At 37.1% G+C, this 26,304-nt stretch overlaps 1 protein-coding gene across 5 annotated transcripts in view; it reads right to left on the reverse strand.

Moving 5' to 3' along the window:
- The window catches only part of RPS6KC1 (ribosomal protein S6 kinase C1), a 178,674-nt gene that overhangs the window by 134,591 nt on the left and 17,779 nt on the right, over nt 1-26,304 (reverse strand). For all 5 annotated transcript variants that reach the window (XM_055319061.1, XM_055319065.1, XM_055319062.1 and 2 more), the window contains 2 exons: nt 21,648-21,768; nt 4,394-4,509 (listed from right to left, as the gene is read on the reverse strand). In XM_055319061.1, coding sequence (XP_055175036.1) covers nt 4,394-4,509; nt 21,648-21,768 — 237 coding nt within the window. The remainder of the gene's footprint in view (nt 1-4,393; nt 4,510-21,647; nt 21,769-26,304) is intronic.

Here is a 26,304-nt window from a genome sequence, read left to right on the forward strand (position 1 = left end):
TTCAAGAAGAAAGAGAATATCACAATAAACCTATAACAAGTAAATAAATTGAATTAAAATTTGAGATCCTCCCAGATTAATTCTAATATCAGGTATGTACCTATGAGAAATGAAAAGATATGCCCACATGAAAAACTTATATGCCAATATTCACAACAGCATCATTAATAATAGCAAAAAGGGAGAGACAACCCAAATGTGCTCAACTGATGAATGGATAAACAAAATGAAGTAAATCCACAGATCCATACAAAGAAATACTATATAGCCACAAAAAGAGAGAAATATTGATATATGCTACAACATGTATTAAACCTTTAAAACATAATGCTAATAACTAAAAACACAATTCTGTTCACAAAGATATAAAAAGAATAAAATGTTTATAGTAATTTTAACGAGGTGCAGACTTATCCACTGAAAATTGCAAAACACTGCTGAGACTAATTAAATACATGAAGAGTTATTTCATGTTCATGGATTGGAAGACAATATTGTTAAGAAACAATTTTCCCTAAAATGAACTATAGATTTAATAGAATTCCAATCAAACTCCCATCAGGATTTTCTGTTCATATGGACAAGTTGATGCTAAAATTTTTTATGGAGATTCAAAGGACTCAAAATTGCCATAATAATTCTGAAAAATGATGAATAAAGTGGGACAACTTACACTATCTGATTTCAAAACTTATTATAAAGCTACAATAATGAAGTCAAGACAGTACTGTTATAAGAACAAGCACATAAATCAATAGAACACATCAAAAGTCAAGAAATAAACCATCATGGGACACCTGGGTGGCTTAGTAGTTGAGCATCTGCCTTTGGCTCAGGTCATGATCCCGGAGTCCAGGATCAAGTCCCATATCGAGCTCCCTGTGGGGAGCCTACTTCTCTCTCTGCCTGTGTCTGCCTCTCTCTGTGTATCTCTGATGAATAAATAAGTAAAATCTTTAAAAAAAAAAAAAGGAAACCATTATATTTACATTCAATTCATTTTCAGCAACAATGCCAAGGTAATTCAATGGGGAAAGGATGGCCTTTTCAACATACAGTGCTGAGACTATTAGATATTCATGTTCCAAAAGATGAATTTAGACTGTTACTTCACACTGTATACAAAAATTAATTGAAAATGGATCACAGACCTAAATCTAAGACCAAAACTTTTAGAAAAGATCACAGAAGACTTTGGGCTAATTAATCCAAGTTCTTGGATATGACCAAAAAAGCGTGATTCAAAAAAAAGAAAAAAAATTGATAAACTAGATCATTAAAACTAAAAATTGGTCCAGTGACCTGACCTATAAGATGTAAGAAGGACTACTTCTAAGTAGAATTTCTAGGAAAGCTTTTAAAAACTGGCATGCATGCATGCATGCATGTATTCATTCATTCATCAGCCCTTTTCCTTTCACACCCCCAACCAGGAACCTAAGGCTTTGATGACATCATTAAGGTCCGTCTTCCTCATTCAACTTCTTGTTGTATGAAACAATAAACCCCTTTCTTATTTCAGCTAATATGGTAAGCTTTTTAGTTTTTTGCTTGCAGCTAAATAACCCTCAAGGATCGTATTTTCATATCTTTATTTAGAGACTACCACTGTTGTAATTTTTTTTAAGATTATATTTATTTATTTATTTATTCATGAGAGACACACAGAGAGAGAGAGAGAGAGAGAGCAGAGACACAGGCAGAGGGAGAAGCAGACTCCCATGCAGGGAGCCTGACATCGGACTCGATCCTGGGTCTCCAGGATCAGGCCCTGGGCTGAAAGCGGCGCTAAACTGCTGAGCCACCTGGGCTGCCCTACTGTTGTAATATTATTAAATCAGTATCTCTCTCCTGACCAACACACTACTTAAGGTATTTCTTTATAATTTATTTTTTTTATTTTATTTATTTATTTATGATAGTCACACAGAGAGAGAGAGAGGCAGAGACACAGGCAGAGGGAGAAGCAGGCTCCATGCACTGGGAGCCCGACGTGGGACTCGATCCCGGGTCTCCAGGATCTCGCCCTGGGCTGAAGGTGGCGCTAAACCGCTGCGCCACCCAGGGATCCCAGGTATTTCTAATATATTTTCTAAGATTGGCTTGACTTCCCTTAAAGTGACCAATGTCTTCCTTCTTTTCTTCTTTCTCTCATTTCACAAAGCCTAAAAAGTGTTATTCAGCAGCAGTTACAATCAGGAATTCTCATATCCAAAAGAAACAGAATGAACAAGTAACATATTTAAATGGTTCAAAGTCAGGGGGTACCTGGGTGGTGCAGTTAAGCACAGGGCTCTTGGTTTCAGCTCAGGTCATGATCTCAGGGTCGTGAGATCGAGTTCCACGTCAGGCTCCATACTCAATGCAGTCTGCTTAGGACTGTCTCTCCCTTTCCCTCTGCTCCTCCACCCACCTACCTTACACACGCTCTCTCAAATAAATAAATAAATCTCTAAAAATAAATAAATAAATTGTTCGAAGTCTAAGATCTGACTTCCATAGTCCCAGATTGATTTTTTTAGCCCTTGGCATGTGTTAATTTGCATGACTACCTTTCACAATTTCTACAAAACCATACCGTTCTTTTTTAGTAATGCTGCCTTTTTCTTTTTTTTCTTTTAAGATTAATTTGTGTGAGAGAGAGAGCACATGTGTGCATGAGAGTGAGTGGAGGGGGGGCAAGCGGGAGAATCTCAAGCAGATTCCCCACTGAGCACAGAGCCCATAGAAGATCTGGCTCTTATGATTCAGAGATTATGATCTGATCTAAAATCAAAATCAGATGCTTAACTAACTGAGCCACCCAGGCACCCCTAATGCTTCCTTTTTCTTTAAGCGTAGATTGTTTGCCATATAGATAGGGTTGCAGCTAAGAGTAGCAAAGAACTGTATCAATTTGGTTTGGCATTTTATCCTAAAGATCTGCCGTATGTCATAAGCAGAGCCACATTCATCATTTCAGCCTTGTTTACACGGTGACGGAAAATTAAGCAATGAAGTCCATCTCTAGAAATCTTATTGGTACTATAAACTTTTCTATTACTATTTGTATTTCTATTAGTGTAAAGTCATAAGTTTAGACTATCTTTCAAAGGATCAACTTTCTTCAGTAAGTTAAAATAGGTCATAAAAAATAATTTCCTGGGATCCCCAGGTGGCTCGGCGGTTTGGCGCCTGCCTTTGGCCCAGGGCGTGATCCTGGAGTCCCGGGATCAAGTCCCACATCGGGCTCCTGGCATGGAGCCTGCTTCTTCCTCTGCCTGTGTCTCTGCCTCTCTCTCTCTCTCTCTCTCTCTCTCTCTCTCTCTCTGTCTATCGTGAATAAATAAATAAAATCTTAAAAAAAAACTATTAAAAAATAATTTCCTTTTGTAGATCCACTGGCATCAAGAAAATTAAAAATCGCACTACTCATATACTATTCATATACTTCATATGTTCTAACAATTACATTTATACAAATGAGTAGATATTTAAAGAAGGGGAAGAACAAGGATGGCACAATCACCTAGCTTTTTGTAGAAGTCTAAAGGCAACAGGAAAACTGTGGTCATTAAAGACATTGATATCAAATAACAACTGTACAGGTTCAATGCAAAATAAATTAGAAAATTATTATTTAAAATGACAAAGAACTTTGGGGCACCTAGGTGGCTCAGCTGGTTGTGTCTGACTCTTAATTTTGGCTCGAGTCATGAGATGAAGCCCTGCATCAGGCTCTGCACTCAGTGCAGAGTCCACTTGGGATTTTCTCCCTCTATCTCCCTCTGCTTCCCTACCCCCCTACTGGCACTCTCTTTAAATAAATAAAAAAATCTTTAAAAAAAAATAAAACAAAATTCTAAAGAACTCAGAACTGAAAACCTTATATATCAAGAAACTGAAAACATATATCACTGAAAAAATATCTAATGATTCTGATCACATAATTTGTATTAGCTTATCTCTCTAAAATTGTATAGTGACTACTTTTGTTCTATCTCCTACACAAATTAGTACAATAATAACAAAGTGAAAACAAACTTATAGTGGTTTCTATCCTAAAAAGTCTACCACTGAAAGACACCTCAAAAAGTGAAGGCAACAACTGGAATTTCATGATATTTACATTTTTTTTAAATGTACTTCAATTACAATGTGGAGTGAATGAGATCATCTCTAAGCCCTTTGCATCAATATTTTTAAATCTATGAATCAAAAATCTTACACATTTCTACACTAAAAACAAGATATGTCAAAGACATTGTTTAGCAACTAACTTCTTATTTTAGTGAATGAAATTCAATAGTAAATGATATTTTCTGTTAAAAAACAACTTGAATCCTTCATTACTACAAATTAGAAAACAAAAATATTTAATACAGTACAAAATATTTCAGAAAGACTATCAAACCTTGAAAAAATCTTCAAGTTGTTTACTGTTATAAAGAGCAGGGATATTGGCAGAGAACTGTAGCAAATCTTCAGCACACTGTCTTCTCTCTTCAATAACAGTTTCATCAAATCGTCCTAGAATCAAATAAGAATCAAGACTTAAGGAAGGAAGGAAGGTTAATAAAGGAGCAAGACCTAAAAAAAAAGGAAGGAAGGAAGAAGGAAGGTAGGTTGGTTTTTTGAGAGTTTACATTTATAGATCAGAAAGAAGCAGCAGGCCTATCTGCCTTACTAAACAATCCTCTAAAGTCAAGTCTGCACTGTTGGAATCAGCAGTACTCTCCCCCAAAAGACAATAATGTTTCTGATACAAGACACAGAGGTATGAACTGATAAATTAGTGGTGCAGCCATAGTCGAAGAAATTCAACATTTAAGAAGCTGGTATGATTTGAAACTCAAGTTGAAAAGCGAATTATAAAGAATTCAAATGGTTTTCCCTAGTAATTTAATATTGTAATCACCCATATAATTTTCTCTTTCCCACTCTTTTTGATTTATAAAGAGGCTGAAGAGAGGAAATTGTGAGAACATCTGTATATCAGTGGGGTCAAAAACCTCAGCTTGAAGCAAAAAAGCTTTTAAGCCAAACTCCATGTGTGCCGCTGTCAACGTACGTGACAGCATGCTTGTGAGAAAAAAGACAGTACACACAGTACCAGTGAGCTGTGATTTACAAGGTGATCGAAAGGTGGTTTTCATAGAATTTTTTTAATGCTATATACAATTTGAATGCTGGTAAGACATTTTAAAATATTATCATTTTGTACTCCTTAGATCAGACTACTGGTTGGCATTTGTCACATGCCATGTAGAACACTGATGGCAATACAGGCTTAAAAAATACAAAATCAAAAGAGTAACATCATCACATAAACATTTGAAACCACTCTGCAAAATGTTAACAGAAAACTGAGGCACAAAGAGATCCCTAACTATATAACCCAAGACAAGATTTTGAAACTGAATCACTAAAAACTCTCAGCTCAAGGTCTCATGCTTATGGTGAAGCACCTACTTCAAACTAAAAGAAATGGTTTTAGAGTTAGACCCGGTGTAACTAGCTCTACCATTCACTAGCTATAAAATCTTAGATAATTTCTTCATTTATAAAATGGAGAAAATGAACAAGGTACTTAGGACTCCAGTTTCATGACAGGCACATAGTTAGCACTTAATAAATTAATGATGATGCCTTTGAATGTTCAAGTATCATCACAGCGTCTAGCACGCAGAGCATGTTAATTAACTCATGCTTGACTGTATGCGTGAATGGTGGAAATTCAGAAATTTTTTCAAAAAAGAACAGTCTTAACAGTGGAACAGTCCATCTTAGAAAACAGCCATCTTTCATTAATAAAAGATCTTAACATGGTCCACTCAGCATAATGGATGGGTTCCAGAGACAACGGTCCTACAAAATTCTATGCATGTGTCCACAGGTAGGTTTTTCTAGGGAACGAGTCTATAACTTTTATCAGCCCAGGGCCCAATAAAGGTTAACAGCCCAAAGGGAATCCATTAGACATTCAAAACACTGCTTTATTTATACTACACAACAGGGTGCCAGTTGCTAACCCAGTGTCTGTTTTCACCTTCTTCCTTAGTAAAATAATTTCTAATTAAAATTATTTCTAAAATAATTAGGAAAATAATTTCCCGATTTCTAACCAAGGACATGGTAATCCAAAAAAAAAGAAAAAAAAAACACTACATTTGTAGTTTGCTTTGCAGTTACATGTGGGCCATGGATTAAATTCTGATCAATAACATATAAACAAAAATTATACTGTAGCTTCCTAAAAAACCTCTTTGAGAGATAGCCTTTTCTTCTTTCTCCTTGCCCCTTCTCAGGAAGGACTGTGACATGGCAGGTTAAAAGTGACAGAGCCGACAAGTCAGGAGCTTGGATTTCTGATCACTGTGGAGCCATCCTGCTTAAAGCTACCTTCAGGTCTCATACCATGAGAAGGAAATTGACTTCTACCAGGTTTTAAGGTTTATCACAAGAAACCAAACCTAATACCATTATGGTAAATCTATGTTTCTACTATTTCCCAGGTCGTATGCAACAATTCAATTAAACTCAATTCTCCTGATAAGAATCTAAAATGATGTGCTAGCTTACACCTATCAGTAATATTATCTGGAAACAAACTTTCAAGAGCCCCTACCTGTAAAGCAAATTTTCTGACCTTACAACAATGTAAGTTATTCAGTCTTGGGGAAAACTCACTGGCCAAATAGGTTAAAATTACAGCTAATTGTCCATTATTCCTTCTCTTATCTAAATAAGAAATTAAGTATACACGGTACTTATGATTATTAGTCCAATATGTTTATCCTTTAAATAAAACTTAATTCCAGGGCCTGTGAATTAATATTAATAATTTTACAAACATTTATAATCTCAGAACAAAAAATCTAGAAAATGCACAAAATACTACACTATGTTTCAACCCACAAAACCAACTGAAGTTATCTTTAAATGCATTAACTACTTGTCAAGAAATTTTTTTTTATTTTTTTTTATTTTTTTTTTATTTATTTATGATAGTCACACACAGAGAGAGAGAGAGAGAGAGGCAGAGACACAGGTAGAGGGAGAAGCAGGCTCCATGCACCGGGAGCCCGATGTGGGATTCGATCCCGGGTCTCCAGGATCTCGCCCTGGGCCAAAGGCAGGCGCCAAACTGCTGCGCCACCCAGGGATCCCTTGTCAAGAAATTTTAATGGAAAACTCAATAATATTTAATGACACACTAAAAAATCTCGTTTTGTAGCTAAAACAAATACATATTAATATGGGAGCTTCAACCCTAACTGTAACCAGGGATTCATCCCACCTCCCTATAAAGCTAGTTAAGCAATGAGTACATCAACTTCTAAAGAGAACAAAACACATCTTTATGAATTTCCATTCCACTAAACTTGGACAAGCGGAGAGGAATTAAAATATTTTTCAGAATGGAGCAAGCACAACCAAAAATAAAGGCTTATACAGTAAAGGGTTCAATTACACTGAATCCTATAATCAGAACAAATAGATGACAGAACATGCTCACTTTTTTGTTCCCAAGATATTTCAGAATAACAATAACAACAAAAATAGTATTTGTAGCATAAACAAAAGAGAAGCAGATGAATTTTAATCCAATAACTACTGGCCTTAGTATATTTAACAAAGCTACATAATTTTAAATTAAAAAAAGAAAGTAGCAAGATTCAACAGTCATCCTAACAGTAGCCAACAACCTTAGTGGGGGCTGTTCTCTAGTTGACAGTCCTTTAGAAGCACCTAAACCTCACTTGACAGCAACAACAACGATAGATCATTAAACAGGAGCTTATCACTGCATTAAATTTCCATTCACAGGGTCACTGTTTTCCTGTGAACAGAAGAATTATAGGTAATTTCCAAAAGAAAATGCAAAACATATTTTTCATAAGAAAATTTATTATGTGGGATTATATGCTATATATGATATTATTTGTGTGTGTGTGTGTGTGTGTGTGTGTGTGTGTATTATATATAAGCCAGCCTCCCACCTCCAATTACCCAATGATGCTTTCTTTATTAAAAGCTATGGGAGGAAGGATGCCTGGGTGGCTCAGCAGTTGAGCATCTGCCTTTGGCCCAAGGCATGATCCCGGAGTCCCGGGATCAAGTCCCACATCGGGCTCCCTGCATGGAGCCTGCTTCTCTCTCTGCCTGTGTGTCTGCCTCTCTCTCTTTGTGTGTCTCTCATGAATAAATAAAATCCTTAAAAAAAAAAAAAAAAAGCTGTGGGAGGAAAAATTAAATACAAATATTCTAATAAGCTGATAAATCAATGGAAATAAAGTCTCTCTCTCTCTCTCTCTCCCTCTCTGTTTATAAGCTGTCTTTGAGATAGTCTTTTTTTTTAAACGTGGAACATTTAGATATCAGAGCAGTGACAACTTTTTAAAAATGCAAATGTCAATGATCAAAAGCTGGCTATACGAAACTAAAAGTTGCCCTTGACCAGTAAGAAACTAGCTAGAAAAGCTTGATGCTGAGTCTTAACTGAAACAAAAATTCATTCAGAATAAAAACAAAGACAGGCCAAGGTTTTTGGGTGTGAATGCTTTCCAGTCAACAGTAACAAGAACATACCTCTAAATGAACAAGTTGGATTTATTACTCCTTGCAACAAGAGAAAATGTATAGTATTGGGAATCTTGGGACATTTCAAAGGGTGTTAGAATGGACTTATCGGATTTGGACTTGCATGTTAGGTACTTCTGGGAAAGGTTTAAAAAAGTGAGGGCTTTGCCCTGGTTTTGATGCTGTCGGGAAGTGGGGATAATTCTATGGTTCTGTGAGCTCTATCTAATTCTATGATTCTACGATTTTAATAAATCCTACTATGAGGCAAAAAGAATGAAGACAGGCTAAAGCCATGACTTACAGAAAGAAGCTGCCGTCCCTATGGTGGCCAGGATGAAGATATGCTTGATCATTTTTGGGACTTTAACAATGTTCATGTTTTTGTCTGTACTCAGACACAATTCAAAGTGGTCTTGTTTTTTGTCTTGATCCAAGGATAGAGAGTGGCCTTACCTAATGTCCCTGTTGTGTGAAACTGCTTATGTTCAACAGGAGAACACAGCCTAGATGTGAACCAGCCCAACTCTAGGAAATAAAAAGGTCAAAGGAATAGGCCGTGCAAAGCCAGTTCTTTCTTAACTGCCAGCAGCTGCTTTTCTCTTTCTCCTAGGAAATCAAAGTGTGACAGCAGATCTAATAAAACAAGTAAAACAATGATCTAATCCTGAGAAAGCAATCAGACAGGAAAAGGATTTTGAAACCTACAAAACTTTACACATTTTAAAAATGTGTCATGAAAGACAAAAAAAAAAGAAAAAATGCATGAGGAATACTCTAGATTAACCTACAGGCATGATCCTAGATCCAAAAACAAACAAACCTAAAAGGGACATTTTTAGAACTGAGGAAATAAGAATATGGACTGCATATTTGATATTATTGTCATCAGTTAAATTTCTTAGGTGTGATATGGGATTGTGGTTATGGGGGAAATATGAAGCACAGGGGTGAAATGTCACAATATCTGCAACTTATTCTCAAGTGGTTCCAAGAAAATAAGATAGATAGTAATAAGAAATGCAGCAAACTGTTAATGATAAATGAACTTGGGCCAAAGGTATAAAAGCATTTATCACTCTTTTGTGGTTTTTTTCCTGTACACTGTACACTTAAAAGTTTTGCAATTTAAAAAAAAATGGAAAAAATAAGTTAGATACTATACTGGTAAGATGTAAAACAGAGGGAAAGCAACAAACTTAGCCTAAAGAAAACAGAAAACTTCCTAGAAAAGGAGACATCTGAAAGTCTGAAAGGCTAACAAAGTTCACAGTGGAGCAGTGCAACGTTGAAGTCACAGACACAAGAGAATATGGTACATCAGTGGTAACTGAGCAACAAAGGATAGCTAATGGTAGCAGATATGTGTCAAGCACTGAGCTAGACACACTGCAGATGTAATCCACAGAACAGGAAGGTATTATCCCTATCTTACCAATAATAAAACAGACTCAGATGTTAATTTGTTCAAGATCACATGGCTAGTAAATCATGGATGGAAGATTTGGGCCTAAGGCCATCTGATTTCAAAAGGCATGTTATTTTCACTCTATTGCCAGACTAGTAACTACATTTTTGATGGTTGTGTAAATTACAATAGGATTCACTATTGCTGCTGAGATTTACATACTAAAAATGTGAGAGTAGTTAAAAAGACGGATGATTAAAAAAGAAGTCCCTCCACACAAGCACAGCTGCAGCCTGCAGGGTTCACTGCAGTTATCAAGTATTACAAATGGACTGTACCATTTACTGAGAGAGATAAATTGCTTACTTACCAAGATTAATAAGAAACTTTCATTCTAGAATATGCAAGGATGTGGAGAAAAGGTGAAGATAATTTATTAGCAATATCAATAATAGCTACAAATCTCAACCAATTTAGAAACCATTCCCTTTCACCCAGTTACAAGCTTATTGTTTAAAAAGCTGGGCTGTGTATCCCCCAATATTAAAGATATATGGATAGAGTTAAATTCCATAGTACAAAAGGTATAAAATAAAGAGTAGGGGATCCCTGGGTGGCTCAGTGGTCTAGAGCCTGCCTTCAGCCCAGGGTGTGATCCTGGAGTCCCGGGATCAAGTCCCACATCGGGCTCCCTGCATGGAGCCTGCTTCTCTCTCTGCCTGTGTCTCTGCCTCTCTCTGTCTCTCATGAATAAACAAATAAAATCTTTAAAAAATAAAAATAATAAAAATAAAGAGTAAAAACATCCCTCTCCCCACATCCTGAGAAGGTACACACACTATATAAATGTGTGTAGTCATATCCTCACACAATTACACATACCTATTCAAACACAGATATAATCTTACTAATAAACATTTTGCTGTGCAACATTTGTTCTCTGTGTCTTAAAAAACTATGGCTTGGAACTGGCACAAAAAACAGACACATAGATCAATGGGACAAAATAGAGAACCCAGAAAGGGATCTTCAACTATATGGTCAACTAATCTTCAACAAAGCAGGAAAGAACATCCAATGGAAAAAAAAAAGCCTCTTCAACAAATGGTGTTGGGCAAATTGGACAGCCACATGCAGCAGAATGAAACTGGACCATTTCCTTTTACCACATACAAAACAAAGGCTCAAAATGAATCAAAGACCTAAATAAATGTGAGACAGAAATCCATCAAAACTCTAGAGAACACAGGCAGCAACCTCTGTGACCTCAGCCATAGCAACGTCTTACTAGACACAACTCCAAAGGCAAGGGAAACAAGGCAAAAATGAACTATTGGGACTTCATAAGATAAAAAGCTTTTGCATAGTAAAGGAAAAGGTCAACAAAACCAAAAGTCAATCTACAGAATGGGAGAAGATATTTGCAAATGTCTTTTATCAAATAAAGGGCTAGTATCCAAAATCTATAAAGAACTTATCAGGAACGCCTGGGTGGCTCAGCAGTTGAGCATCTGCCGCCTTCAACCCAGGGCGTGATCCTGGAGACCCAGGATCGAGTCCCACATCGGGCTCCCTGCATGGACCCTGCTTCTCCCTCTGCCTGTGTCTTTGCCTGCCTCTCTCTCTGTGTCTCTCATAAATAAATAAATAAAATCTTTAAAAAAAAAAAAAAAAAGCTTATCAAACTCGGGGCACCTGGGTGGTTCAGTAGGTTGGGCATCTGCCTTTGGCTCAGGGCATGATCCTGGGGTCCTGGGATGGAGTCCCACAACAGATTCCCCAGAGGGAGCCTGCTTCTCCTTCTGCCTATGTCTCTGACTCACTCTCTCTGTCTCTCATGAATAAATAAGATCTTTAAAAAAAATAAACTTATTGAACTCAACAACACCCAAAGAACAAATAATCCAATCAAGAAATGGGCAGAAGACATGAACAGACGTTTCTTCAAAGAAGCCATACAAATGGCCAACAGGCACATGAAAAAATGTTCAACATCACTCAGCATCAGGAAAATACAAATCAAACCACGACGAGATGCCACCTCACACTGGTCAGAATGGCTAAAATTGGCTAAGAACGGCTAAGTCCAGAAATGACAGATGTTGGAGAGGATGTGGAGAAAGGGGAACCCTCTTACGTTGGTAGAAATGCTTACTGGTATAGCCACTCTGGAAAACAGTATGGAGGTTCCTCCACAAAAGTTGAAAATAGACCTATCCTACAACCCGACTCCTGTGCTACTAGGTATTTACCCCAAAAATACAAATATAGTGATCCGAAGGGGCACCTGACCCCAACATTTATAGCAGCAATGTCCACAATAGCCAAACTATGGAAAGAGCCCAGATATTCACTGACCAATGAATGGATAAAGATGATACAAACGGAATATCACTCAGCCATCAAAAATTGCAATGATGTGGATGGAACTAGAGGGTGTTATGCTAACAAAATAAGTCAGGGAAAGACAACCATCATATAATTTCACTCATATGTAGAATTTAAGAAAGAAAAAAAAAAACCAGAGCATCATAGAGGAAGGGAGGGAAAATAAATCAAAATGAAATCAAAGAGGGAAATAAACCATAAGAGACTCTTAATCTTGGGAAACAAACTGAGGGTCGATAGAGGGCGGGGGGGGTGAAACAATGGGGTGATTGGGTGATGGACATTAAGGAGGCCGTGTGATATAATAAGTACTGGGTATTACATAAGACTGATGAATCATGAACTCTATCTCTGAAATTAATAATATACTATAAATTAATTAACAATTTAAATTAAAAAAATTTTAAAATATAGCCTGGGTATCTTACCACAGCAGTATATTTCTAATAGCTAAAGAATTCTATTAATTGGCTAAATTATGGCATATCTGTACAATCATACAATGAAAAAAATCCAGTTTTTGTTCAGTTTTCTTCTACTGCAAAGAACACTCATATTTATCACTCATATTTATGTGCGTGTGTGTGTGTGTGTGTGTGTGTGTGTGTGTATGCATTCTCAAAATGTGACCTGCCAACTTGCTGGGGGTTCCCAAGGGCCTCGCAAGGGATCAACAAGGTCAAAGCCATTTTCATAATAATACTAAGACAACAGTTGCATTTTTCACTGCATTGACATCTACATTGATCACCTAAAAGCAGTGACAGTAAAACTGCAAATCTCTTAGTATGAATCAAGACAATGGCACCAAACCATTCTTACTTGTAATCACCATATTCCTGACTGCCACTTACTCATATTAAAAAAATGTTTAGGGATCCCTGGGTGGTGCAGCAGTTTAGCGCCTGCCTTTGTCCCAGGGCACAATCCTGGAGACCCAGGATCAAATCCCACGTCGGGCTCCCAGTGCATGGAGCCTGCTTCTCCCTCTGCCTATGTCTCTGCCTCTCTCTCTCTCTCTCTCTCTGTGACTATCATAAATAAATAAAAATTAAAAAATAAAAATAAAATAAAAAAAATGTTTAAATGTCAGTTTCATTTAAGAATGTCTTTGATGGGGAATTCTTGGATGGCTCAGTGGTTGAGAGTCTGCCTTTGGCTCAGGGTGTGATCCTGGGGTCATGGGATCAGGCTCCCCGCAGGGACTTTTTAATTTTTAAGATTTAAATAAAATCTTAAAAAAAAAAAAGAATGTCTTTGATGAAGCAATAAAAATTACTAACTTTACTGAATTTCAATCCTTGAGACCACTTCTTTTCTTTTTTTTTTTTAAGATTTTATTTATTTATTTATGAGAGACACACAGAGAGAGAGAGAGAGAGGCAGAGACACAGGCAGAGGGAGAAGCAGGTTCTCTGTGGGGAGGAGCCTGACACAGGACTCAATTCCAGGACCCCAGGACCATGACCTAAGCCACGGAAGTGCCCCAAGACCACTTCTTTCAAAGTCTGTGGGGGAAAAAACTATAACCATTCATATTTATGTATCTGGTAGAAACTCCCCACAAAACACAAAACAAACATAAAGTGAGCCCAACAACTCAAAGAAAACTACGATAGAAAAAAAAAAAAACTACGATAGCATTGGGTTTTTTTGGTTTCTTTTGGGGGGGGAGGGTTATTTATTTATTTATTTGACAGAGAGAGAGAGAGAGAGAGAGAGAAAAAGCAGGGGCAGTGGCAGGCAGAGGAAAAGGGAGAAGCAGGCTCCCTGCTAAGCAAGGAGCCCTATCAGCGGCACAATCCTAGGATCATGACCCAAGCTGAAGGCAGTCGCTTAACCAACTGAGCCACCCAGGTGCCCCCCACAGCATTGTTATCAGTGATGAAATTCAAGTCATCAAGTCACTGTGAGCCTGACAGCTTCTTAACATTTAAAATATTAAATATTTTCATTAGAGATCTGTGATGACATTAACTATTTTTATATTGATATAATGAAATAGGTCAACATATCAAAGATCTGCATAACTCTGGGAACCAATATTTTTCACATGACCAATGCATGATGTTACAAGTTCATGCATAGATTAAAAAATCCATTCAAATTTAAGACAGACTAATGAATTTTAATAAAAAAAAGTACCAAAGGTTTGTTGATAGGATTTCAGATTCCATAATGCAATTAAACTTTTAAGAAACTACCACTTACTAAATTTTGGTGTATAAGATGATTATCATCAATTGTCTAAAAAGCTATTAAAATGCTCCTCCCTTTTTCAACTAAATCATCTGTGTGATTCTGAATTTTCTTCATATACTTGAATCAAAACAATCTATCATCACAGATTAGATCTAGAAGCAGATATGAAAATCTAGCTGTTTTCTCTTAATGCCAGCATTGGAGATTCACAAATGTAAATTAATACCACACTTCTGACAATTATTTTCCATAGCAATATAATATTTAATATACCTTTTATTTTTATTTAATACAATATTTCTAAACTTCTAGAATGGTAAATATTAATAGGTTTAAGTACATCAATAGTTCTTTGAGATGTCAAAAAAGGAGACTTCTGAGACTAAAACATCTAATAATCATTGCTAAATATCTCCTATGCAAGGAAAATAGGTGTGTAGTAAAACTTACTAAAAATAGAATTTTTAGGAAAAGGCATTTTTTTTCCCTAGGAAAAAGCATATTTTATTTTTTAAAGATTTTACTTATTTATTCATGAGACACAGAGAGAGAGAGGCAGAGACAGGCAGAGGGAGAAGCAGACTGGCTCCTCACAGGGACCCCAATTCAGGACTAGATCCCCAGACCAGGATGGCACCATAAGCCAAAGGCCGACCATCAACTGCTGAGACACCCAGGTGTCCCAGAAAGGTAGATTTTAAATTGATCTCCAAAAACTGTGAATTTATACTCTTCCTGCTGTACATCTATATCCCTATACTAAGTATAATCAAACTTTATTTTTGCCTTGATATTGACTTTGATGACATCATTGCTTATAACTACTCTGTCTCTTAAATTTTAACTCATTCTTTCTTTTCAACTAATTTCTTAGGCATTTTATATGTCAGGCATGGTCCTACATACTAAAGATATAGCCACAAGTAAGAATAAAGCAGTCTCTAATCACACAATCATGTTAAAAAATCAGAGAAAAATTAGGAGGAAAAAACAGTTAAGTGTGAGGGAGGTTTCTTTTTATTTTTTTAAGATTTAATTTATTTATTTGACAGAGAAAGCACACGAGCAGGGGGAGCAGGGGAAGTAAGAGAGGGAGAAGCTGGTTCCCTGCTGAGCTGGGAGCCTGATGCAGGGCTCAATCCAGGACTCTGGGATCATGACCTGAGCAGAAGGCAGACCCTTAACCAACTGAGCCACCCAGGCACCATGGTTTCTTATTTTTAGAATATAAAAGAATACTTTCTGCATTTAGAAGCATGATTCTTAAAAAAAAAAAAGAAGAAGAAGAAGAAGAAGAAGCAGCATGATTCTTAAAATTCCTCAGAGTGGGGGTACCTGGGTGGTTCGGTCAGTTAAGATTCTGACTTCGTTCAGCTCAGGTCACAATTTCAGGATTCTGGGAAGGAGCCCCCATGTCAGGCTCCCTGCTTAGCAGGGAGGCTGCTCCTCCCTCTCCCTCTGTCCCTCCTCCCTTCATGAGCAAGGTTTTCTTTCTCTCAAATAAATAAATAAAATATTTAAAAAAAAAAACACTCCTAGATTGGTCAGTTTTAATTGTTTGCATCTTCACAATTAAAATAGAGTGTCACTGGGGTTAGTATCCCAAATAGATAAAGAACTCACACAACTCAACACCAAAAAATCAAATGATCCAGTTAAAAAAAATGAGTAGAGGATCTAAATAAGCATATTTCTAAGAAGGACAAACAGATGGCCAACAGACACATGAAAAGATGCTCTATATCACTAATTATCAGGGAAACACAAATCAAAACCACAATGAGATATCACCCCACATCGGTCAGAATGGGTAGGCTCAAAAAGACAAGAAATAACAAGTGTTGGCAAGGACGGAGAGAAAAGGGAATCCTCTTGCAACTTTTGGTGGAAATGTAAACTGGTGCAGTCACTGGAAAACACTAAGGTGGCTCTCCAAAACATTAAAATAGAACTACCATAAGATCCAGCAATTCCACTTTTAGGTATTTATCTGAAGAAAATGAAGCCACTAATTCAAAAAGATATATGCATCCCTATGTTTATTTCAATTTCAATATGGAAGCCACCTAAGTGTCTTTCAACAGATGAATTGATAAAGAAGATACGGTTTATACACACATACATATACACACAATGGTATGTTATTCAGCCACAAAAAGGAATGAAATATTGCCATTGTGACAAGGATAGACCTAGAGGTATTACATAAGTGAAATAAGTCAAACAGAGAAAGACAAATACAGTGCAATTTCATTTATATATGGAATCTAAAATGCAAAAGAGATGAACAAACAAAAGAGAAACAAAATGGTGGTTGGGGTGAAGGGGATAAAGAGGCACCAACTTCCAGTTATAAAATAAATAAGTCACATGGAAGTAAAATATAACATAGGGAATATAGTCAATAATATTGCGATAACTTTGTATGGTGATAGACGGTAACTAGCCTCATTATATTGATTTTATAATGTACATAAATGTTTAATCACTATGTTGTACACCTGAAACTCACATCGTATTATATGTCAACTATACTTCAATAAAAAAATCTTTTAAAAAAAGTAGAGTGTCACAAAACTTAAAAACTTGACAGTAAGGATGTCATATCAAAGCACTTCCCTTTACAGAACTTCTAGATCATGATGCTTATTTCAGCTATAAAAGACTCTAAGATTCTCAGAAGACAGAAGCTGAATCACCATACCCACAGTGCCTATTTTTAAAATATTTCTTGAATTAAATGTGTTATAAAATTTCCGGATAATTATGGTTGGACTCTATTAATAGCAGCAGAACCACGATCAAATGAGGCAGTAGGTTCAATGACATAAAGTAACTACAACTTTAATAAGAAAAAGTGTCAAGGAAAAAAAGTAAGGATAACAATGAACAGAAGGCACCAGAAATGTGAATACCATGGAATGTCTGAGCTCAAAGGCCAAAGCATGCAAAGATTAACAAAAGTTTACGGATCCCCCAATGCTTCATAGGGGAACAAAATGAATTGATGGTACCATCAAAACTAATGGGTTCTACTGCAACTAACCTGTTGTCCACATCCCTCACTTGTTTTTCACCTAAGAAAATACAAATGCTTTCCTCTGTAATTATGAACCCAAGATACCTCTCAACATTACTTAAATTTCAAGATATCATTATATATCATAAATTGTTAATATTAAGTATTTGTTAAAATTAAAGAATTGTAGCAAGAAGCTTTTGAGGGCCACTTCATTCTGGCATAAATGCCATTGATATTACTATACTATCATGTGTCTGTTTCTTTTTTTTTTTTAAGATTTTTTTTTTTTTTATGAGAGACACACACACACACAGAGAGAGAGAGAGAAAGAGAGAGGCAGAGACACAGACAGAGGGAGAAGCAGGCTCCATGCAGCCTGATGTGGGACTCGATCCCGGGTCTCCAGGATCACGCCCTGGGCTGACGGTGGCACTAAACCACTGAGCCAAGGGGCCTAACCCCATGTGTCTTGTATTCTTGTCCCCAGATCTCAAGAAGTTGTGAAACACGCAAAATATCCTAAGGAAACAAGTGTAAAGCTCAGGGAATACTGTGATGCTGCAATCAGACTGAAGAAATCACTATTCCAGGTAAACTACAAGCTGGTGGAGATTGGATAATTTCAAATCACCGAGAATTCTTCCTCAATTAAAGAGAGCATCAATAGGGTTCAGTCCAGAGATCAAATCCACATGGTAATTTGAGCAAGGAAAGCTTAATACAAAGACTATTCAACAACAGTTAACTTATAAATTCTAAGGAATACCCCCAGGGTAAAAGAAAGTGCCAAAGGAACAACCTGGAAGAGGGAACCCCTCCCCAAAGTTGGGATTGGGATCTTCCTGGAGAAGATGTGGTTGTAACCACTGGATGGGAGAGAAGTTAGATGGGTTCCCTAGGCCAGAGGTGGCCTATGGTTGCCAGGAAAGAGAGAAAAACCCCCACAGAGTTCAAAAGGACAAGACAATCAGGCAAGCAACAAGAGGGAATCACAGTGCTGGGAGCCCACTCACAAGCAAGGCAACACCAGGCCTTGGGTACACAATGTCTGTGTTACGAAAGCTGTTTAGGGGTAAAGGCAGGCCAGGGCTGGCAAGACAGGCATGCAGAGAAGACAGGGCATCAGGAGCCTTTTCACCTGCAGGGCAATGAGATCTGGGGTCTACAGTGTCCCCAGGGCACAGGAAACAACTTTCAGGCAGTTAGAGGATCAGAAGCCCAGTCTCCACTAGGGCTGTGGTGCCTTGGTGTACTCAGCCAAGTGGCTACCAAACTGGCTACGGATGCAAGCTTGTCAGTAGACTGTATTTAGATGTGTGGGTGAGGCACATGCCTCTAGCAACAGTGTAGTAGGAACAAAAAGAAAAATAAAACCATAGCACACTGGAAGGAGGAAGAGAAGCCCCTTACCCTCCTGCAATGCCCCTCCTCCAGCAACCTCTACTGTGAATAGCATACTCACTGTAAAGGAAAAATACTTAGACTACAATCCATTAATGAGTAAAAGAAAATGAAAGGGACTTGAAACAAACTGGCAATAGATGGGTAACTGGAGTGGCTTCTCAGAATTGCCAATGTAAAAGCTCCAGGAATTACAGGCCTATCTTAAAAGGCAGCAATTTCTCCAATGTCAATGAGAAATACAACTGATATCAGAACATACTCTCTAAAGCCACTGCACAAAAACCAACATGACATAGAAATAGGTATTACTATAAGAATAAATAAATGCCATAAAAGAACTTTAAATTAGTGGCAACGTATAAAAAGTTAATACATAATGAAGACGGTATTGGGAACCTGGGTGGCTCACCGGTTGAGCATCTGCCTTTGGCTCAGGGCATGATTCTGGAGTCCAAGGATTGAGTCCTGTATCAGGCTTCCTGCATGGAGCCTGCTTCTCCCTCTGCCTGCCTCTCTCTCTCTCCCTCTCTCTCTCATCCTCTCTCTCTCATGAATAAATAAATAAAATCTTTTTTAAAAAAAGATGGTACCAATTTCATTGGGAAAACATTATTTAATAAATATCTTGGAATAGATGTCTATCCATCCAAAAGAAACATAAAATGAAGTATCATCCTGCATCCCATTCAAATATAAATTCCACACGGGTATTAAGAAGAATTTTTTTAAGCTCTAAAAATCATCTTAGAACTTCCTCAAAAATGAGGAACTAGAAGACATTTCTTTTTTTTTTTTTTTAAGATTTTATTTATTTATTCATAGAGACCCAGAGAGAGAGAGAGGCAGAGACACAGGCAGAGGGAGAAGCAAGCTCCATGCAGGGAGCCCGACGTGGGACTTGATCCCGGGTCTCCAGGATCACACCCCGGGCTGCTGGCGGCGCCAAACCGCTGCGCCACTGGGGCTGCCCTAGAAGATATTTCTAATCAAGAACAGAAACCCAAAATCTTAGGGGGAGGAGGGGGTAGGAATAGAACTGAATATAAAAAATTTGTTTGGCGGGGATCCCTGAGTGGCTCAGCGGTTTAGCGCCTGCCTTTGGCCCAGGGCGCGATCCTGGAGTCCTGGGATCGAGTCCCACGTCGGGCTACCGGCATGGAGCCTGCTTCTCCCTCCTCCTATGTCTCTGCCTCTCTCTCTCTCTCTCTCTCCTCTCTATGTCTATCATAAATAAATAAATAGATCTTTAAAAAAAATATTTGTTTGGCAAAAGCTATTATAAACAATTCTAAAATATAGTAGATGTACTATATATAAAAGTATATATCACACAAATATGTATGTATGCAAATGTATATATGGGTGGAAGTATATAATGTACCCAATGTGCAGAAATGCATCATGTTTCCTAACACTAGCTGCTGAAAGAATGTTAGAAGCAACTTGCAATGAGCCTGTCTACTGCCCAGATAGTGGTCTTTGTGGCAGCCAGCGTCCAGCCAGAAAATGGAATCCACAGAGCAGTTTGTACAGGGAAAGTCTTATAAAGAATTATTAGAGCACCTAGGTGGCTCAGTGGTTGAGCACCTGCCTTTGGCTCAGGTCGTGATCCCGGGGTCCTGAGATCAAGTCCCCATCAGGCTCCCCAAAGGGAGCCTGCTTCTCCCTCTGCCTCTCTCTGTGTGTCTCTCATGAATAAATAAAATCTTAAAAAAAAAAAAAAAAAAGAATTATCAACTATTTGCACAGGATTAACTACTAAGAGGCAAGAGCAGAGAACTCTATGAAATATCCCATGTTGAGGGAGAGAAACAAAGGCAATTGTTGGAAGGGGCACCTCCTTCCCAAGGCTAGAGTTTACATCTCACTGGAGATAGTGTGGGTCTGGTACACTAAATGAGAGAAGTTAGCTGGGTTACTCCAGCCAAAGCTGTTCTATAACAGAAAGGCCAAAGTTGATGGACAAGAACCTGCAGGCCAGGAACGATAAGCAGGAAACTCTCTACTATGGTGCCAGCATGCCAAGAGTAAAAGGCAGAAAGCTGCAGATAGGAACTGGCAACAAAATCTGCTAGAGGGTGAGGTAGACACACACACACACACACACACACACACACACACACACACCGCTGGCAGCACAGAGCAAGCAGAGCAGAGTACTAGGAATCTCTGTGCCTCAGTTTTCTGTTAAAATTTTGTGAAGCCATGAATCGAACAGTTGTGACTCAATCAATAACATATCCAGAACACCACTCTAAAATGTCTGTATCTGGCCTGGCTGTGTGCCTCAAACTATAACCATTCATATTATAAGGAAGGTGTCAGAAAAAAATGTAACTTTTAAAAATCCCCAAATTTCAGAACTATAAGAATAATTCAATATCATCTCATCATCATGTCCTACATGTTGGGGGTTTTTTAATTTGCTTGACTGGCTGGAGTTGAAGCTGTGCTGTTTCACAGAAGGAAAGAGTAAATGCATTCAGAATTAACAAACCTACACCAAGAACATGAAAAAACAACTTCAAGTGCTTGCTGCATGATGTGAATGATCTTAGTAAGTGCACCTGACTTCATTGTACAGTACTTCAGGGTTCAGCATATACACACAATTAGCCAAACAGCACTTTTTAAAATCACAATTTCAAAATAATCACTTACCAAACACTATTCCTTTAGCAAATGGAGGAAACAATTCTGAATGTCGGAATAAGTTTTTGTGAATTTGCCATAGTTCTTTGTGTAGTTTCTTAAAGTCACTGTATCTCTTCCATACGATTATCTAAAGAAAAAGAAAAATCAAATGTGTATCTCGTAGTGAAACTACGTAGGTTCAGATATCTGAACAACAAAAAATATTTTCATAAAAGTGCCCAAAATTGTCATGCAAAGGCAAATAAATATATGTTCTAACCAATATGGTTAACTGAGATTAAATAATAATATTAATTTTAAAAATAAAAAGCAGCAACTCTTTCTCTAAGTTTTCTGTTTTGCTTATTAAATTTCATTTCACACAAATACTGTTTTCTTGGAAAAATATTCAACCTGGTACAAAGAAGGTCTATACCACCTAAACCGCCACTTAACCTCTTCAAAAATCAATTATGATTGGCCTGGAAATGAGCTAGATGTCAAAATACATATTCTACTTCAGAAACAAGATATTTATAAATGCAAATTAATTTAGACAATTTTTTTTTTTTTAGAGAAAAAGAGTACATGCCCAAGTCCAGGGTGGGGCGGGGGGGTGCGGGACACACAGAAGGAGAGGGAGAGAGAGAATCCAAGCCAACTCCACCCAGAGCACACAGCCCAATGCAGAGTCTGATCTTACCACCCTGAGATCATAACCCGAGCTGAAATCAATAATCAGATGCTTAACTGACTGAGCCATGTAGGCACTCCTAAACAATTTTTAAACATAAACTAAATAATACTGAAAAAGAAATGTCTATGTAGCAATTAACCTTAACATTTCATAAATCTTATTTCACAAATCTCAGTTTAAAGTAATAATAAGGATTTAAGACAAGATGAATCCTAAATACCGGTAAAACTAGTATAATTCAAACAGAAAATAAGTCATCTAGATTATATAATACATAAAAGTTTACGTCCATTAATTTGAATTACTTTTTTCCTTTTAAGATTTTATTTATTTATTCATGAGAAAGACAGACACAGGCAGAGGGAGAAGCAGGCTCCATGCAGGGAGCCAGAACATGAGATTCGATCCCGGGTCTCCAGGATCACGCCCTGGGCCAAAGGTGGCGCTAAACCACTGAGCCACCCAGGCTGCCCAATTTGAATTACTTTTTAACCTTAATCAGATTAAATTAGAAAAAAAAACTTTTATAAAGAAAACAGATTTGACACATGACTGTGATATCATTGATTCAGCCCCTTAGTCTCCACAAAATAGGGTAAAACTGAGTTTTAAATTCATTACCTGGTATACTAGGGCCTCTGCTTCTAAAAAAAACCTAACTGCCTCACTTAACAAACTCAGAATGTCTGCTAACAGTAATAAGCAAATCTTAGGCCAAGCAGGTAATCTAGTGGGATTTAAGAGACTCTCGTCAAAAAATTTACTCTCTGGATATAAGAAATCCTTCACTAAACTTTATCATACTACCAAAAATTCTACCATGACGAGCTTTTTGTTTTTACTACAGTTACAATTCTAGGAGACTAAAAAGATTATAACATGAATTAATTTAAACTGCTTCCTTCTGACGCTTCCTTTTATTCATTTACTCAACAACAAAAATAATCACCAAAACAAGTTTTCATGTCTCTATTCTGTGCCAGGCTCTGTGTTAGCACAAAGGATGAAGAAATGAGAAACACAGCCCCTGCCTTCCATGACTTCCAGTCTGGTTGGGCAGGACAAGCCAACACAGTAACAACTGCATCACAAGATGGTATGATTAATACAGACAAGGGAAGCCCAAGGGTGTTATGAAAGGAGCACCTATACTGAAGGCAAGTAGTGATTAGACCAACAAAAAGAGAGAGAGACAAGACTGGGGATGAAGTTTTTAAAAGGAGAGTGAGATGCCAAATATAATCACTAGAAGTTGGGCTTTTGCAATTGGATAAATGGCAGTGCCCATTCTCTAAGGTAAAGAAAGAGGGAGAGGAAACTTTTAAGAACAAAATTCAGTTTTAGACCTATCTGACACAGATTTGGAGTTAAAGAGTGAGAACTAAGCAAGATGTATTATTCATTTGGGAATCATCACAGAGGTGGCAATCACTCAAGAAAGCTCTCTTAGCATTTGTAGCAAGGCAAGGAGTCTAAGGACAAAATGATGGGGAACCTTAATGCTGAGAGGTCAGCCAGAAGTAAGAAGAGAAAACCAAGTGCAAAGTAAGTGTTTAAGAAGCTCGGTTGTGCCATGAGACAGACCACCTGGATGGAAGAAAAGACTTTATTTTAAAATGGAAGTGAATGAAACAAAAGCTGGTAACAAAGAACCAACAGTCCCAGCAAAAGAGCAAAAAGAATGAATAACTAAGAAAGCCAAACCAACACCTGAAAAGTAAACATTCTCAAGACAAATGAGATTACAAATGACCTTAATTTTCATATTTTTTGTTTCTTTATAATATTTAATTTTGATACATGAAAATAATTCTGTCATGGGAGAAAAAAAAGTGCTATTTTTATATTTCTAAAATAGATCAAATAGTGGTGGTACCTCGCTGCCAAAGGCTTAAGGAAGAAATGGGTGATGGGCTTGTGAAAGTAACCTTACATAAGATAAACGCCACCCTTAAAACCATTATAAACTAGACATGAGAGCTATTCAAAAGACTGTAGCTCATGGAAACAAATCTGCAGATAAAATTTCTAGTTAGGGTCATTTTTAAATAAAGGCAGAGTAACTTAAGGGAAAAAAGTCAGTAACTTAATCACAATAATAACAACAACATGGTCTATAAACTAGTATATAGTATGTCAGAGTAAGAATTAGAGCCTCTAAGGTAAAACTTTTTCATCATGCCTAATTTATTCACTCACATTCTCTTTATTCTCAACACAAGAACTACAAAATCAAATATCTAAGAATAAACATAAACCCTCAAGAAATGCAGGAAACCAAAGCATCACCAAGTGTCACCATCTATTGCCTCCTTTTCTTTGTACTCCTTTAACCTTGGACATTTCTAGAAATCTTCAAAATGGAAAAGTGAACAAAAGCACACTTCCATTACATTAGCAGTACCGATGTTTATAACTGGACTATATACAAAGTCCCAAAAGACGCATGCAGAAATTCTCGGGTAATTCTTTCCTATTAGAAAAAAAAGTTGTATAACCATTTTCTGTTGAACCAATTCCTGCAGAACTTTCATATTCATTAAAGTTACTCTGTATAGAATTCCTCAATTAAAAATTAATTCAGTGACGATCATATATGTATTTAGTAAAAGCTTAACTTTCATTAAAAACATCCTTAAATAATTTTTGCAAAAAATGTTTTCTTTTCAGATAATTTCACTTAATGATAGCAAAAACCTTCAGATCCCATAAGCAAAACCAATTAATTAAATTTGTCCTCTCATACAGTATTTTAAAATTGCTGGATCATCTTTTCTTATAACCAGCATCACTACCATATTTGCTTACATATTTTCTTTCTCCCTTTTCCAAGAGCCTTTTCTTTATCTTGACACATTTTAAGTGTTCTCAAATGGTTTTTATCAAACTATTTTATTTATGAAATGACTTAACAGATTTCTGACATGATACATAGAAAAGTTCTATTTCAGTTCTTCTCCTTTTCCCAAATTCCATCAGTGAAATCTACTACCTATAGAGAAACAGAGTTATAGGTTATTTTTCTAAAAAGGTACGGGAGGGAGGGCACAACATCTCTAGTTCTTTCTTTGCCCTTCTTCAGGTGTTCATGCTTTAGAAAATCTACTGTATGAGAGACCACATTAACTGCTGCTGTTCCCCTCAGAGTTTCCTATGCTGCTGTTTTTTTTTTTTTTTAAGATTTTATTAATTTATTTGACAGAGAAAGCACAAGCAGTGGGAGCAGCAGAGGAAGAGGGAGAAGTAGGCTCTCTACTAAACAGGGAGCCTGATGCTGGACTTGATGCCAAGACCCCAAGATCATGACCTGAGCCAAAGGCAGATGCTTAACCAACTGAGCCACACAGGCACCCCACCCCATGCTGCTCTTAATAAATAAAAATTTAAAGGGAATTTCTAAGGATAAAATTTTGTAAAAGAAATTCTGGATAATTTTAAATTATTTACTCCATGTGAGTATTTCAGCATTCTTAGGAAGAAAACACTGCTACTTGGTAGCATGCGTCAAGGTGTTCAAACATATCTATAAAAGAAAACCAGCAAAACATCTCTGGATTTTATAAGGATAGCATATTATTAGCCCTATATTTGGTTAAACTAACATGACATCTTTAATCCTCAATAGCTCTTGGGAAGCCTGACTAAATTCTAAAGCAGTACCTTAATGAATCCGTTAACAGGAGAAAGAAAGGAAAAGGAAAAGGAAACAGAAACAAATTCTAGGTAGCAAATTTCTCTCCTAAATGAGAATTCCCATGTTTGAATGAAATACATGAGAAGCTAGAGAATTACAATTTCAAGGTTATTCTATATTTCAAGAAGCCGGTGAGACAGAAGACATTTTTTAAAATCTTTATACCATTTCTAACAAAGGACCATGCAATCATCTAACTAAAGGACACTTACAAGAGTTTTCTGATGAATGGTTCACCAACAGTTGTTATTATAAAAGAGTTTTCCCCAAAAAAGGATTAAGGAAATGGCAGA

Source organism: Nyctereutes procyonoides, unplaced genomic scaffold (assembly GCF_905146905.1).
Source record: "Nyctereutes procyonoides isolate TBG_1078 unplaced genomic scaffold, NYPRO_anot_genome, whole genome shotgun sequence".
Lineage (NCBI taxonomy): Eukaryota > Metazoa > Chordata > Mammalia > Carnivora > Canidae > Nyctereutes > Nyctereutes procyonoides.